Below are 15,215 nucleotides of genomic sequence, written 5' to 3'. Positions count from 1 at the left end.
GCTTGGTACATGCTAGTGACTCAGTCTGCTCCTAACTACCATCGTCCTCCCAACAACCAAGAAACTCTGCTGAGTAAGAAACTTCTAGATCGATGATCCTAGAAACAGGACACCATGGCCATGTGAGCCTGCGAGGAACCGACAAGGACAACACGGTCTGACTGGAGAATAAAGGCTGCTCTGACCAGCGGAAGCAGCCAGGCCGGCCGAGTACAGTGTGCCCCACCCCCATCACAGCCCCCGCATCTCTGACCCAGCCGGCCACCGGCAGCGGCCCCAGGCCTTGTGACCACTGCTGGGGGAGCTCAGAATGAAAGTCACCAGATCAAATCAAAGGGACACTGAACGCTCAATGGGCTTAGGAAATGGGGCCAGTTTCAAGTTCACCTTCTGTAAAAGCCACCCCTCCCCCCACACACACCCCTCTCCGCAGGTGGCAGCATTTTTTGGCTGGAGTAACTTGTGCCCTGAAGCACTCGGAGGCTACCCCGGCAACTCACAGTCTGGGGACAAGTCTATGAAAAGTGAGGCGGCCCCAGCGGCCACTGGACCCAGCGCCGGTCAAGCCTTATCTGCCATCTGCATCTCGTGCACGAGGTATGAGACGTCAACAGCTGTCAACAGCCCCAAGTGGAGACAGGATGCTCGATGCTCCTGGGAAAGCGGACAGGAGTGGACTCGGGGCCCTCTGCCTGGCTGCAGGTCCCGCTCGGGCTAACGCACAGCAGCTTCTCTACCCACAAGACGGAGGGAACAGCGCTGGCCTCACCGGGGTATGGGAGACGAGTGAGTCAGCAACTTGATAAAATACTTCCAACAAGGCTGAGTTATTTTAAATGTTCTATACATGCTAAATAAAACCCTACAGATTGAATGCGAGTGCTAATCGTGCCGTACACTGACATCTAAGTGACAGGGCTTATTATCAGGCTGCTGTACATGCTCACTCAGGGCTCAGAATACACAATGGGAAACCTCAGCCTTCAGGGAGAGTTCAGAAAACAGAACCGCCGACCCCCAACAGCCTACTCCCACGAAGGGACAATTAATTCAATGCCAAAAACTGCCCCAGATGCAAAATAAAGTTTTATAACTGTGTGTGTTTGTTTAAAATATTCAAAACTAAAACATATACATATCTATGTATATACATACACATACATAGTCAAGACTATCATTTGTCATGTAGCTAGAAATAACGGAACTGACCATCGAGAAACAAACACAAATAGACACATCACTTTTGTAGAAGCGAAATTCCTAGCTGACGGCTTCCTCCACCGCCTCCCTTCCCCGGCCAGGAAGGACAGGCACGGGCCTGCAGACCCGCCGTCCACCCGCAGCTGCCCAGACTGCTGGCCTCGCAGCTAATCCAGCCCTGCCTCCGGACTTCTCCCGAAGAAGGACTCAGAGCTACACACCCAACTCGACGTCCTGTGCTCAGTGTTCAAACTCTGCGGCGCCACATTTCCCTAGGGAAGCGCCACCCTTTCACTACAATGCCCCTGCGGTCACTCCCAACCCGACTCGGCACGGGGTGACCACAAACGGGGACTCTGAAGCCGGGCCGTCTGGCTGCACATCCTGCCTCTCGGCCAGAAGCTGTGTGGACTTGGGCAAGCTCTCTTCCCTAGCCTCAGCTTTCTCGTTTCTAGAAGCTTCTGGCGGTTTTGAGAAAATGATGAGGAAAGTGCCGGGCGCCAAGAACCACGCAGAACTCACCCTACATGGCAGCGATCCACGAGGCATGACGGCGAGAAGCACTTTCCCACAGCGTCCAACGCTGCAGCTCGGCACGCGTGCGGCCACAGGCGGCCTCAACTGTGGTCAGCGTGGCTGAAGAACTTTATTGGACGTTTTACCTCTCAGGGATTTTATTTGGGGGGGCCACACCCAACGTGTGCAGGGGCAGGAAGCAGGCTCGAAGCCTCAACCGCTCCCAGGGCAAGCACCCTAACTGTGTGCCATCTCTTGGGACTGGAAACTTGGATTCTGAATTAAAACCAAACAATCAGGGGCTGGAGCAATAGCACATCGGGTAGGGCATTTGCCTTGCACGCGGCCGACCCGGGTTCGATTCCCAGCATTCCATATGGTCCCCTGAGCACCGCCAGGAGTAATTACTAAGTGCATGAGCCAGGAGTAACCCCTGTGCAATGCCGGGTGTGACACAAAAAGCAATAAATAAATAAGTAAATAAATAAAACGAAACAATCAGAGACGGCTACTGGCGCCTGCATTTTCTAGCACAGACGCGGGGAAGAGTAGAAGAGAGCTCAGCACGGCTTCCGTTCCCTCCTCAAGATAACTGGCTTTCTTCTCTTTGGCCCACACCTGGTGGTGCTCAGGGACCAAACCAGAGTCAATTCCCTTGCGAAGCAACAGCCCTCCTCACCTGACTGCCTCTGGCAATTTCACTCTGGCCAGAGGGCCAGGGGTGTTGGTGCGCTAACCTCTCGCTGCAGGGCACTGCTCAGTCCAGTGAGGGCCTGTGGCTTTGTGAAACTTTAGTTAAGGCCCAAGCAGAACTCCCCGATACTTTTCACTCCACAGCTAAATCATTCTCCTCTCTGGGCTCAAAGCCCCTGAAAACCTGCGCTGGACAGACTTCTGCTGAGTTCATCCTGGCTTAGGTTCTCTAGGGACTTTTCCGTGACCTTTAAATGCACACACCGAGGAACCCCAAACAGGGCACAAGGTCCACAGATCTGCGGTCACGGTAAGAACCTTCGGGCCCGGACCCAAGGCACATACACTCAGGGCACACGCGCCTGCCTCTTGCTAACGGACGCGGCAAGGGTTTCAGCGGAGCCTGTGAAGGTCCCTCTGAAGTTCCATAGAACATTTTTCGGCTGTGGGATTCCAAGACGGAGGGAAAGCCCTGTTCTCATTCTCCGGTTTCCCTCATATCTCCTTTGAGTCTGGGCCTTTCAAAAAGGGAAGGTCTTAATCTCTCATCAGCTCGCTCCTGGCCGGCGTCAGCTGCTCTGCTCGGGAACTCACCCCTCTCATGTCTTTCTTAAAAGATACGGCAGCGAGAATCACAAGCGGAATTCAAGGGCTAGACATCAAAGCCTCAGCCATGCGGAGAACGGCAGTTACTTTTCATGAGCCTTCCCGCCCGAAAGCACAGGTTCTTCAATGCCGTTCTTCCTTCACCCGCCTCCTAACGGTGTGAGAGCACACACCTCAAATGGGCTCACTGCTAATTGTTCTTCCAGACCTTTAACACTACTTGCTTCACTTGACCATAAACAAAGTAATTTACTACTTCCCGCTTTTTCTAGTAGCTTATTTATTTATTGGTTTTGGGGCACACGTGACAATATTCAAGGGTTACTCCCAGCTCTGTCTGTACTCAGGAATTAGTCCTGGTGGTACTCAGGGGGCCATATGGGATGCCGGGGATCGAACCAAGGCCAGCACCTGGAAATCCATTCCCGGTTGGCTTTACCCTGTTAAACACAGCGGCCAGACCATACTCCCAGCAGCAGAACACGCATTCCTTTGCTGAATGAAGGCCCCCTCCGCTTCACTGCCTCCAGTGTTCATCCTGGAGTTCTGCCTCCACGCAGCGCTCCCCTCAAACTGAGTTCTACCCTGTTCCACCTGTGAGTGAGCCACACGGCCAGACCTCAATGCAAGCTTCCAGAAGAACAATCCGTTAGGATTCTAATCCTTTAGGGTGTTCAGCGGCCAGGTTCTGAGCTCAGCGGTAGGGCATCTGCCTTACACGAGAGGCCGTGGCTGCACTACCCCCCTCGCCCCCACCAGCCTCCCCCTTTGGTATATATACCTGAGTACTGAGGAGACTGCTTCAGTCTGTGATCCGGCATCCACTCTTTACTGCCCTACTGTCTCACCCTTCTTACACCTGGCATTTTTATCTAACATCAAGTACCAATTACAGTTACCTATTTTTGACCAACCTTTCCTGATCTGGTAAATGGCGTCAAACTCCATTCCTGGGGTAGCGGCGGGTATGAGGCCCTTGAATTGCACGACTGGCCCCACGCAGAACCCCGGAGCCAGGCAAGGGCTCAGGAACAGGCCCCGAGTGCTGCCAGTGGGAGACAAATGCCCCAGCCCCCGGAAGAAAACTCTGCTTCCGAACAGCAAAGGAATGAACAATGCCCCCTACAGAGGCTATTTTAGCCTTGCTTTGTGATTTATACTTGCGTCTAGACAAATTTAATTTGTGCCTAAAATCACCAAGGGCTATCAAGAAAATTTCCAAAATAGCAAACCCCCTGAAGTCATTTTCACAAATCATTCAGCTAAAGCAACATCCGCTTGAACACAGCACACAGGCAGTCGGCAACACAGAAGCAGCTGCCCAGTCCACTCAGGTCCCCGGCGACCCTGATATCCAGTATCCGGCGACCCTGATATCCAGGACCTGCTCTCTGGCAACTGCCTATTCTGAGAAGCACCGTACAGAAGCCGGCCCGTGGCTGGTAAGCAGCATCTGCACGTTACCCGGCGTCTGTGAACTGCAGTGTAAACGACAAAGTACTGGGAAGCTCCTGGGCCCCGAGTTACCCAGTGTCTGTAGGCTACAGGAATGGGAGTTACCACAGGTATCTGCAGGCTACAGGACTGTGAGTTATGCCGTGTCTGCAGGCTACAGGGCTGTGAGTTATGGAGTATCCGTAGGCTACAGGGCTGTGAGTTATGGAGTATCTGTAGGTTACAGGGCTGTGAGTTATGGAGTATCTGTAGGTTACAGGACTGTGAGTTATGCCATGTCTGTAGGTTACAGGGCTGTGAGTTATGGAGTATCTGTAGGCTACAGGACTGTGAGTTATGGAGTATCTGTAGGTTACAGGACTGTGAGTTATGGAGTATCTGCAGGCTACAGGACTGTGAGTTATGGAGTATCTGTAGGCTACAGGACTGTGAGTTATGGAGTATCTGCAGGTTACAGGGCTGTGCGTTATGGAGTATCTGTAGGCTACAGGGCTGTGCGTTATGGAGTATCTGTAGGTTACAGGGCTGTGAGTTATGGAGTATCTGTAGGTTACAGGGCTGTGAGTTATGGAGTATCTGCAGGCTACAGGGCTGTGAGTTATGGAGTATCTGCAGGCTACAGGACTGTGAGTTATGGAGTATCTGCAGGCTACAGGGCTGTGAGTTATGGAGTATCTGCAGGCTACAGGGCTGTGAGTTATGGAGTATCTGTAGGTTACAGGGCTGTGAGTTATGGAGTATCTGCAGGCTACAGGGCTGTGAGTTATGGAGTATCTGTAGGTTACAGGGCTGTGAGTTATGGAGTATCTGCAGGCTACAGGGCTGTGAGTTATGGAGTATCTGCAGGCTACAGGACTGTGAGTTATGGAGTATCTGCAGGCTACAGGGCTGTGAGTTATGGAGTATCTGTAGGTTACAGGACTGTGAGTTATGGAGTATCTGCAGGCTACAGGGCTGTGAGTTATGGAGTATCTGTAGGTTACAGGGCAGTGAGTTACGGAGTATCTGTAGGCTACAGGGCTGTGAGTTATGCCATGTCTGTAGGTTACAGGGCTGTGAGTTATGCCATGTCTGTAGTTTACAGGACTATGAGTAATAGGGCATTTGTGTGCTACAGTTACAGCCTCTGCAACTTGCAGGGTTAAGTTAGCAAGGCAGTCTCTGCAGTGGGAAAATTTGACGAAACTCACATTCCTGAATCTCAACACTGACCAGCAGAAACGCAGCCTTGTTGCTCTACTCCAAGACTGCAAGCAGCAGACTGCAGACCGGAGACAAGAGTGAGCCAAGTAAGATGGGACGGGCGACTGTCACCTTTCTCCTAGGCTGTGCTCCGTCCTCATGTTCCTTCCTCCCATCTTGTCTGACACTTTTCCACACTTACCTTCCTGGGGAGTTAGCCCACCAGAGACAACCATCCCCACTCAATGAGATCCCCCACCCCTGCTGTGAACTACACCGAACTGAGTAAATTTACACCTTAGTTCTGTTCTTTTCATAGTATTTTTTTGTGACACCCGGAGGTGTTCGGGGGCTACTCCTGGCAGTGCTTGGGGGAAACACAAGTGAGAGTAGGAATCAAACCAGAGCCAGCACGGCAAGCACCGTAAGACATGCTAATATAAATTGACATTAACACAGAATGAAGAACAGATTTTAAAGTCTGCTTTATTTGTAATATTATATCTTAAGTATCAACCCTGATGACAGAACTAAGACATTTCAAAAGTATGAGAGGAATAATATGCGTAAAATCCCAATGGACAAGCATTAAAAGCTGTCACGAACAGTTCTACAGATACAACACTCATTCACTAAAAAAGAGAATCACATCAATTAGGCAAAATTACCCAAAAACCCTGCTCCATGTGCAGCCCAGGTCTTAGACACAATCATCATACTAATTCTCAACTTTTCTGAATGTTGATGCAGTCATAAGTAAATGTGGGAAAAAAAGACTTCAAACTTTAGGTGACTTCAGTCTTCACGTGAAGCAATGGAAACAAAATCAAAGTAATCAGAAAGACAAAGGAGTGAATTTAAGCGTGGAAGGACATTCCAGAAGCAGGAAAAATTACTTTAGGACAATTACAAAATATGGGAAATCAACTTTTAACTCATGTGAAACCTGACGCCCCTTGACAACACGCCCTGGGAATACCGGAGACCGTCACCCAACCGACACGTGCACTGAGTCCCAGGGTCCTGTCCAGAGGTGCTCACCAATGGCCCAAATATCTGCGCACCTGCCTCCGGAGAATTCGTCACCCAAAGGGGGAGGAGACAAGGCCAGCGCTTGAGACAGTGAAACTGAAAAGTGACGCTGCCATTCCCACACCCCTGGGTAGCCACTGAGCCTCTAAGGTACTTTTTCCCAAATTAAAATAGCAACATTTGGGCCAGGGATGAGGTCAGCGGCAGACCCCAGGCCCTGCACATGTGAGGCTCTGGGTTCAACGCCAGGCACCACTTGGTCCAAACAAGTGCGTCTCCCTCTGGAAAACTGCTCAACAGGACACGGGCACCAGGGCCCGAGAGAGCCTCGGCCTGCTCACTGTGCATCGCCCCTGTCTAAGTGCCCACAGGGAGTCTCAGGGCCAGCCAGCAGGGGAAGACTCGATGACACTCAAGCTTTTTTAAGAAACTTATGAATAAATGCTGAAATGAAACCCAGGCATGCAAGATGGATTAAAATCCTACAGAAGAAATTTTTTTTTTCTTTTTGGGTCACACTTGGCGATGCACAGGGGTCACTTCTGGCTCTGCACTCAGGATTTACCCCTGGCGGTGCTCAGGTGCTCAGGAAACCATATGGGATGCTGGGAATCAAACCCGGGTCAGCCGTGTGCAAGGCAAATGCCCTACCCACTATGCTATTACTCCAGCCCAGAAGAAATTTTTTCCAGAAATGATCTCACACACACACACACACACACACACACACACACACACACATTTTTGGGCCCCACCTGATTGAGCTCAGGGCTGACTCCTGGTCTGTGCGTGGGGATCACTCCCGGCAGGCTGGGGCCCATACGGAGTGCCGGGGATCAACCCGGCTGGCTGCATGCAAGTAAGAGCCTATCAGCCGTACTATCGCTTTGGCCTAAGAAATGATTTTATTTAATTTAGAGTTCTATGGTCGCCCTTCTAAGTCCCCTGCTCCTAAATGGGCTGTCATTTCTAGTCCAATCTGTCCGTTTGACCACAGCTGTCATCAAACTCATTTCAACATTCAGGAACACGGGTCACGCCTTGGACCTGCATTTCTATTTCCTTGTTCTTCTGTTTCTGCTTTGACCCTGTCTTACCCAACTGCCAACACACAATCCAACTCACTCAAGTACAATTGGTTTTCTAAGTACAATTGGTTTTCAAAGTAAAAGGAAATCTCAGTGAAGAAACGGGCTTTGAATTAGGATCTGGGGGAGTGGCCAGTTACAAAAGAGTTCTGACTTTCCAAAGCATGACCGTAAAATACCCAACATTATTTTAAAAAACAAACAAACTAACAAAAAACCACCTCTGGACTTTTCTATAGCACTGTAGCACTGTCATCCAGTTGTTCATTGATTTGCTCAAGCGGGCACCAGTAACATCTCCATTGTGAGACTTGTTGTTACTGTTTTTGGCAGATTGAATACGCCACAGGTAGCTTGCGAGGCTCTGCTGTGCAGGCGGGATACTCTCGGTAGCTTGGGCTCTCCGAGAGGGATGGAGGAATTGAACCCGGGTCAGCCGCATGCAAGTCAAATGCCCAACCTGCTGTGCTGTCACTCCGGTCCTGGACTTTTCAGTGGCTAAAAGTTAGAGAAGTCCATGGTGGGAAGAAAACAGAAAATGAGAAGTCTTAACTGAGACATGATTAAAAAAAAAATAATAATCTCACCAGCAATTCTGGAAGTTGGGCTGGGGTGAGAGTTCAGAGGGCTCTGTCTCTGGCAGGTGGGCGTCTCGAAGCCCCTCCGGGGCCCGGGGAACAGTACCCACACTGCTGGGTGTGGGCCCCAGAATAACCAACAAAACAAGTTAGGGATCTCCTTTCTCTTCCTTTTAAAAATAATAACAATAATAATAATCACAAGAAATTCTGGACCTCACGAATGAATGATTCTGAGCTCGGAAGTCACCTGATCAGCAGAATGTGGCCTCCCCCTCCCCCAGTGAGACGGAGTTTCGGAATCCCATTTGGGAAAAATGAATTCTCTACTTTAGAGCACAAGGAAGAAAGAAACCAGAGAGCTGGGTGAGCTGCCCAGCCCAGCAGCAGAGCCGTCCGGCCCACTCTACCCTGCCCCCCCCACCCCGCAGGGCCAGGCGGGATCCGGGCCGTGCCCCCAGCTCGCCCGCCCGGGGGTCAGCCCGAGCAGCCCCCCCACACAGTCTCTCTGAAGACATCCTTCCGAGGCCAGACCTCAGATTAGAAACCACACCTGCAACAGCACATCTTAGACTCAGAAGCCAAGACTGGGCTCTTCCTCCACAGGACGCTGTGAAAATGTGAAACCGAGTACCAGAATATAAACTACACCAACAAACACACGTAAATGCTATCTCTAAGCAGGCATGTCGGGATCTTCACGGGCCAGAGCGACGGCACGGTGGGTGAGGTACCGCCACACGTGTACCTGGCCCAGGCTTCTTCCACGGCCCCACCTCTGGTCCCCAAGGCGCCATCAGGAGTGACACTTGAGCCCAGAGTCAGGACTGAGGGCTGAACATGGCGGAGTGTGGCCCAAACACCCAGGGGGGGAAAACCCCAAACAACTCAAATTGTTTCTAGGGCTAAAATAAAACAAATGAATGTATACTCATTCCTATACCCGCAGAGCAATATCAAAAACTCAATTCTGACATTCCACATTTGTAGGCAATTGCTGCTAAAATAACAATGATTTTTAAAATAACAATTATTTCTGAAAAGTCCCTAAAAATAACCACCCCCCCAAAAAAAAGAAAGTCTGAAAGCATGATTCCTTTTTAACAAGAAGTTCTTGAACTAACCATTTAAACATTCTTTAAAAATGAAAACCACTAGGGGACATATTTGGTCTTTCCCCCTTAATGTACAGGAAAGGAAATCTTAATCTCACCTAAGAGGTTGGGAGAGTTTAGCTGTTAGGTCTGAATTCATGCCGACAAGCCAACAATACATGAATTTTAAAGGCTACAGAGTGAACTAATTTTCAGCTATTAACCACCAGAATGCCCCAGCACACCTCCAGACTCGTCTGAAGCTAAACAGCGTGCAGCGACTAATCGGAGTCAAAACTGTTACAGAGCGGAGTGGAACGGCTCGCTTTACTGGGGACTGGGTGACAATCCACCGTTCCCCTCTGACTGGGGCTTCTGCTGTGCCTACTGCAGTCGACACAGCCCAGAGACGTAAGAAAGTAAAGGGGGTGGGGGTGGCAGTGGCAGAGAGGAGAGTACTGTGGCAGGGTGCCTGCCTAGCACACGGCTGACCTGGGACTGATCCCTGGTACCACATATGGTCCCCAAGCCCAATCACACCCTGAGTACTGCTGGGTGTGATTCCCCCCCCCCCAAAAAAAAAAAGCTGGGGAGAGTAAGGAAAGCTGATTCAAGAAGAAAGCAACACCACGGCTCAACCCTTTGACTTATGGCTTCAAACAGGGACGGGAAAGAGAGTATACCGTGGCAAAGGTGCCCTCCTTGCACTAGCCGATGTGGCTTCATCCCTCAGCACCACAAAAGGTCCTCCGAGCATCACCAGGAGTGATTCCTGAGCCAGGACTAACGCCCTGAGCATCACCAGGTGTGACTCAAAACCAAAACCAAGCAAACAAACAAACAAAAAAAAGGCAAAAATAAACAGAAGACAAAGAAATCCCAAAGAGCACTGAGAGTAATGCAGCAGTGAATCAGGACGCAGGCGGCAGCCAGGGAGAAAGCTCAAAGGCCTATGGCCTAGAAGGCCTGGCTTCATGTCTGGGGGCTGATCCCACCACCTCCTCAGTAAGGGGCTGGGAACAGCCTCTGAGCACTGCACCCCCTTCAGAGGCGTGGTACCCCCACCTAGCTACATTGCTAGAAACCGTAAAGACTGCAGATGGAAGGACTCACTGAGCTAGCAAGCGCGTCTTTCTGGACAGAAACCTGACAACAGTCACCTGAGCTAAACAGCTTAATTTCATAATTTATATATTTGGGAATAAGCAAGTAATTCCTGCTAACTACATGCTAACAGAGGTTATTAGCAACAGAGAAAACCTGGCACCAATCTGGATAGCCTAAAACCAAGTGGCTAGGACACCACAGTATTATCACCTCCAACATACAATGGAGTCAGTAAGAAATAAGGAAGTGCATTAAGTTGATATTCAAGCATACAGTAACCATAGCAAGTGAAAACATCCAGAAATTAGTCATGGTATTTTATGAGGCTAAGGAAGACTATAAATCAGAAGTCAGAACAATATAAATGGAACTTTTGTTCACTTGTCAACTTCTGCCAGTAAAATGAACATTAACTGATTTTAAGAGAAAAAAAACTGACCAAATGTTCAGGGCTCTTTCCACCATCTCTAAAGAGCCATTTAGTGGCCCGAGTATCAACATGGATTTATCATCATCACTTTATCCCGTTGATCATCGATTTGCTCGAGCGGGCACCAGTAATGCCTCCACTGTGAGACTTGGTACTGTTTTTGGGGTATCAAATACGCCATGGGTAGCTTGCCAGGCTCTGCCGTGTGGGCAAGAGCTTGCCGGGCTCTCCGAGAGGGGTGGAGGAATCGAACCTGGGTTGGCCGCATGCAAGGCAAATGCCCTACCCGCTGTGCTACCGCTCCAGCCCCTGGATTTATACAGTACAGTAAAAATAAAAAGTAACAAAGTACACTAAGATTAAAGATACACTTGTTTCATCTCTACACTTATCTCCGGGCAACAGCAACTTTTCAAAAATCATACTTCCTGCAGCCCAAGAGGCACTACAGAGGGTAGAGTGCTAGCTTTGCCTGTGGTCACCTCGGGTTCGATCCCCACCATCCCATATGGTCCTCTAACAGCACTACCTGGAGTGATCCCCGAGCTGAGAACCAGGAGGAAACCCTGAGCACAGCCCCAAAGCAAACTGAAACCAACAAAAAGCCCAAACCAATGAAAATTATACTCCTTAAGATAAACCCTTTAGGGGAATATGTAATAATAAGCAATCATTCCCATTTTGCAGATGGAAAAATGAACAGAAATAGCCTCAAGACCTGTCCAATTCCTCCAACTCCTGGCTCTTTGGCCCACAGCAGCGTGCGGAGACAGTGACCCTACCTCTCGAGTCCCACATCTGACATTCCCATCGGTCCCTTTCGCTTTCCTGAACAGTGCATACATGGTACTCCTGATCAGATGTGGGACGGGGAAGAGAAAACTTAACATATGACCGAGTACTGAGGGACTGAACCGGTTTACAATGTTTCCTCTTTGAGAAGCTAAGACACGCCAGAGTTGACCTCAAATCCACTAGCCAAATAGTAGACAAAAATTACTCAAACTGCATCATTCTGCTGCTCTCTCAGCAATTTCCACTGACCCCACAAGGGTGATGGCAAACATTCCAGGTCAGTGATCACCTTGTGGGTTTGATCCCCCACCTTTGAAAATTAAAAATTAAAATCGAAAAAAAATTCACAGTAAAAGTCCTTCCTGAAATCAACCTTATGATGAACTAGACAGTGAAGTGCTCAAGAAGGGCCTGTGGAGAAGAGGGCTGGGGGGAGGGGGGCAGGCCACCAGGAGATTTCACTTGGCGGTTCTCTGAAATCCAGCTTCTTGGCAGTCAACCCGGAAGCTCGGGTCCCACACACCTTTCCTTTCCACGCCAGTGTAATTCACGATGTGTCACACCTCGGTCATCAATTCTTTTTTTTTTTTTCTTTTTGGGTCACACCTGGCGATGCACAGGGGTTATTCCTGGCTCTGCACTCAGGAATTACTCCTGGCGGTGCTCAGGGAGACCCTGATGCTGGGAATTGAACCCGGGTCAGCCGAGTTCAAGGCAAACGCCCTACCCGCTGTGCTATTGCTCCAGCCCCGGGTCATCAGTTCTTAAAAAGCTTATGTCTTTGGGGCTGGAGCGATTCTACAGTGAGGTGGGCACTGGCCTGGCAAGCAGCCGCCCGGGTTCCATCCCAACATCCCACATGGTCCCCCAAGCACCGCCAGGAGTAATTCCTGAGTACAGAGCCAGGAGTAACCCCCAAGCACCACTGGGTGTGGCCCCCAAACAAAAAAGTTTATGATTTTTTACTTTGTTTCTGCCAAAAAGGAGATTTTTGGGGTCGGCTTTGTTGTTTTTTTTGTCACTAGAAATACAACGAAGTGACAAAAAACAAAACCCAACCCAACAATGCACCTCAAGACCAAATTAGCTGGTTTTAGAGCTGGTCAAACTGTTAATGGAAAAACAAAAACAAAAACAGTAGTGCCAACCCGCTTCGTAAGTGTCCAATTCTCTGTCAGAACTTCCTCCGTGTGTTTGCCGGGCAATCTGTAAGAGGGACCGGACTCCAAGCAATGCAGACAGAAGGCAACCACGAGACCCTTGGCCACTGGGAGAGAGTGTTCAAACAGATGCAAGGCGCGGTGAAACATTTAATAGATTCATTAGTGCCCTAAAACAAGGCCAAAATCCACAGCTACAGTAAAGCGAGCAGTAATAAAATAAACACCAGCTTACAAATGAAATAAAAAGGAAAGCAAAAAAGAAAAAAAATCATACTTAGTAACTGAACCTCTTTATAGATTGTAAAAGTTCGCCAGACGATTATTGGCACTGTTAAAATTATTAACGGTTTCGGAGAAAATCCTCACGCTGCGTCTGCAAAACCCCAGACTGCGGCGTCGCGGGGTCTGCGCGACCCACCGGGCAGGACGCCCCCTCCACTGGCCGGTCCACCCCAAACCTGGAGCCCCGGGCAGGAAAAAAAAAAAAACGCCAGGATCTTCCGTGCCTCCTCTTGAAAGCGTTTCGAAACAATCTCACGGAAGTCACGGTGCGGGGCCCGGCTGTTTTCACGCTTTTTTTTTTTCTTAAATGCAACTAAAAACAACAACAATGCCACTAAAAAGGCCACCGCGAAGCGCCTGGCCCACGACAGACAGCAGCTGTCCCCGCAGCTGATGCGGTTCCACACCCCCTCCACGTTCCGCCCCTCCCCACGACAAACCCTCAAGTTCAAAGACACCCCGGGGGGTGGGGCCGGGACCGTGCAAAGAGCTCCCAAAACCGACCACCCCCAAGTTGCAGGGAAAGTCGGACCCCACGGGCAGCAGCTGCGCGACCCCGGGCCGCGGGCGCACCGGGCACTGCCGGGTCGTGGGGGCGCGGAGTCCCGAGACACGCCTCCAGTCCCGGGATCCCGAGCACCACACAACAGCCCCCAGCCCCCCGATGCCGGCGGGGGAAACCGAGTCCCGGGGTTCGAGTCCCTGGCCAGACCGGCAGAGCCCGCGGCCCATGCACTCGGGGGGTCCCGGCCTCCGCGCCCACTCCACGCGCCCGGCCAGCGCCTCCCCGGCTCCGCCGAGCCCACCCACGGCTACGCCCCCCTCGGCCCTCGGCTCCCAGGGAGTGGGGGCTGGGGGGACGGGACTGGGCAGGGCAGGGCAGGGCAGGGCAGGACACGGCAGGACGGGGCGGGGCGCGGCCGCCCTCTCTCCGTGCACCCGGGGAGCCCCCGCACCCCCTCTCCGTGCACCCGCGGGCGCCCACCTTGCACTCGTCGCTCTTCTTGTCCTCGGCGCAGAAGTTGACGGGCGCCAGGCCGGGCAGGTAGAAGGCGGCGCCGGGACGCGGACCCGGGGCCGCCCCCAGCAGCAGCAGCAGCAGCAGCAGCGGCGGCGGCAGCCCGAGGGGCCGCGTTGGCCACCGCGCCGGACGCGACGGCCGCAGCTTCGGGCTCATGACGGCGGCTTCGGGGCGCGGAGGGGGCGCGGAGCGGGGCGGCGGGCGGGAGCGCAACGACCAGGCCGCGGGGCGCCCAGGGAGGCCGGGCCCGCGAGCGGCAGTTCCGGGGGGCGCTCGGGAGGCTCCGCGGCTCCCGCAACAGACGCCGAACCGCGCCCCAGCGCGCATGCGCCGCGCCGGCCCGCGCAGGCCCAGTGCGAGCGGCCGCCCGCGCCCCGCCGCGCTTCCGGGAGCGCGCGCGCTCGGCCGGCCCGGGATCCGCGGCCCGGGGTTTCCGCGCGCCCGCGGGGCGGGGCGGGGCGGGGCCGGGCGGGGCGGGGCGGGGCTCCCCTCCGGGTTCCGAATTCCCACCTAGAACTCAGGTGCGGGTGGTGTTGGAGGGTTGTGCGGCTGAAAGCCAATCGTGAACGACTTTGTAAATGTGCGTATCGCTGATTCAATTAAAAAAAAATAAATGGGGAACAAAATAAAATGTGGCTGATATGAAAAATAAAATATTAGAAAAGGAGAAAAGAGAAAAAAAGGAAAAAAATTCTCTCTGTAGAGAGAATCAATGTGCACGTGTCATGGACACAGAAACTGATGGACAAATATGAGAAATTTATTGGGAAAAAAAAAACAGAGCCATCAGGAACCGACAAGCAGTAGAAAAGGGGCGGGAGAGGCAGCTCTGAGGGCCGAGCCCATAGTTTGCATGTGGGAGACCTGGGTTTGATTTCTGGCAAGGACCCTTGATCCCCTAGTATCACCCCCCCCCCAAGCATGCGGGTGTGGCCCCAAAACAAAACAAACAAAACAAAAGTGAAAAATTAAA

The 15,215-nt window shown here is 51.7% G+C and overlaps 1 protein-coding gene across 1 annotated transcript in view; it reads right to left on the bottom strand.

Annotated features, from left to right (window-relative positions):
* The window catches only part of TM9SF2 (transmembrane 9 superfamily member 2), a 46,532-nt gene extending 31,958 nt beyond the window's left edge, over nucleotides 1-14,574 (bottom strand). Inside the window, exon 1 of the mRNA XM_004614064.2 lies at nucleotides 14,207-14,574. Coding sequence (XP_004614121.2) covers nucleotides 14,207-14,569 — 363 coding nt within the window. The 5' untranslated portion in view covers nucleotides 14,570-14,574. The remainder of the gene's footprint in view (nucleotides 1-14,206) is intronic.
* Between the last annotated feature and the right edge of the window lie 641 nt (nucleotides 14,575-15,215).

The sequence above is a fragment of the Sorex araneus genome, chromosome 1, assembly GCF_027595985.1.
Source record: "Sorex araneus isolate mSorAra2 chromosome 1, mSorAra2.pri, whole genome shotgun sequence".
Taxonomy (NCBI): domain Eukaryota; kingdom Metazoa; phylum Chordata; class Mammalia; order Eulipotyphla; family Soricidae; genus Sorex; species Sorex araneus.
This window is presented reverse-complemented; position numbering and strand designations above follow the sequence as displayed.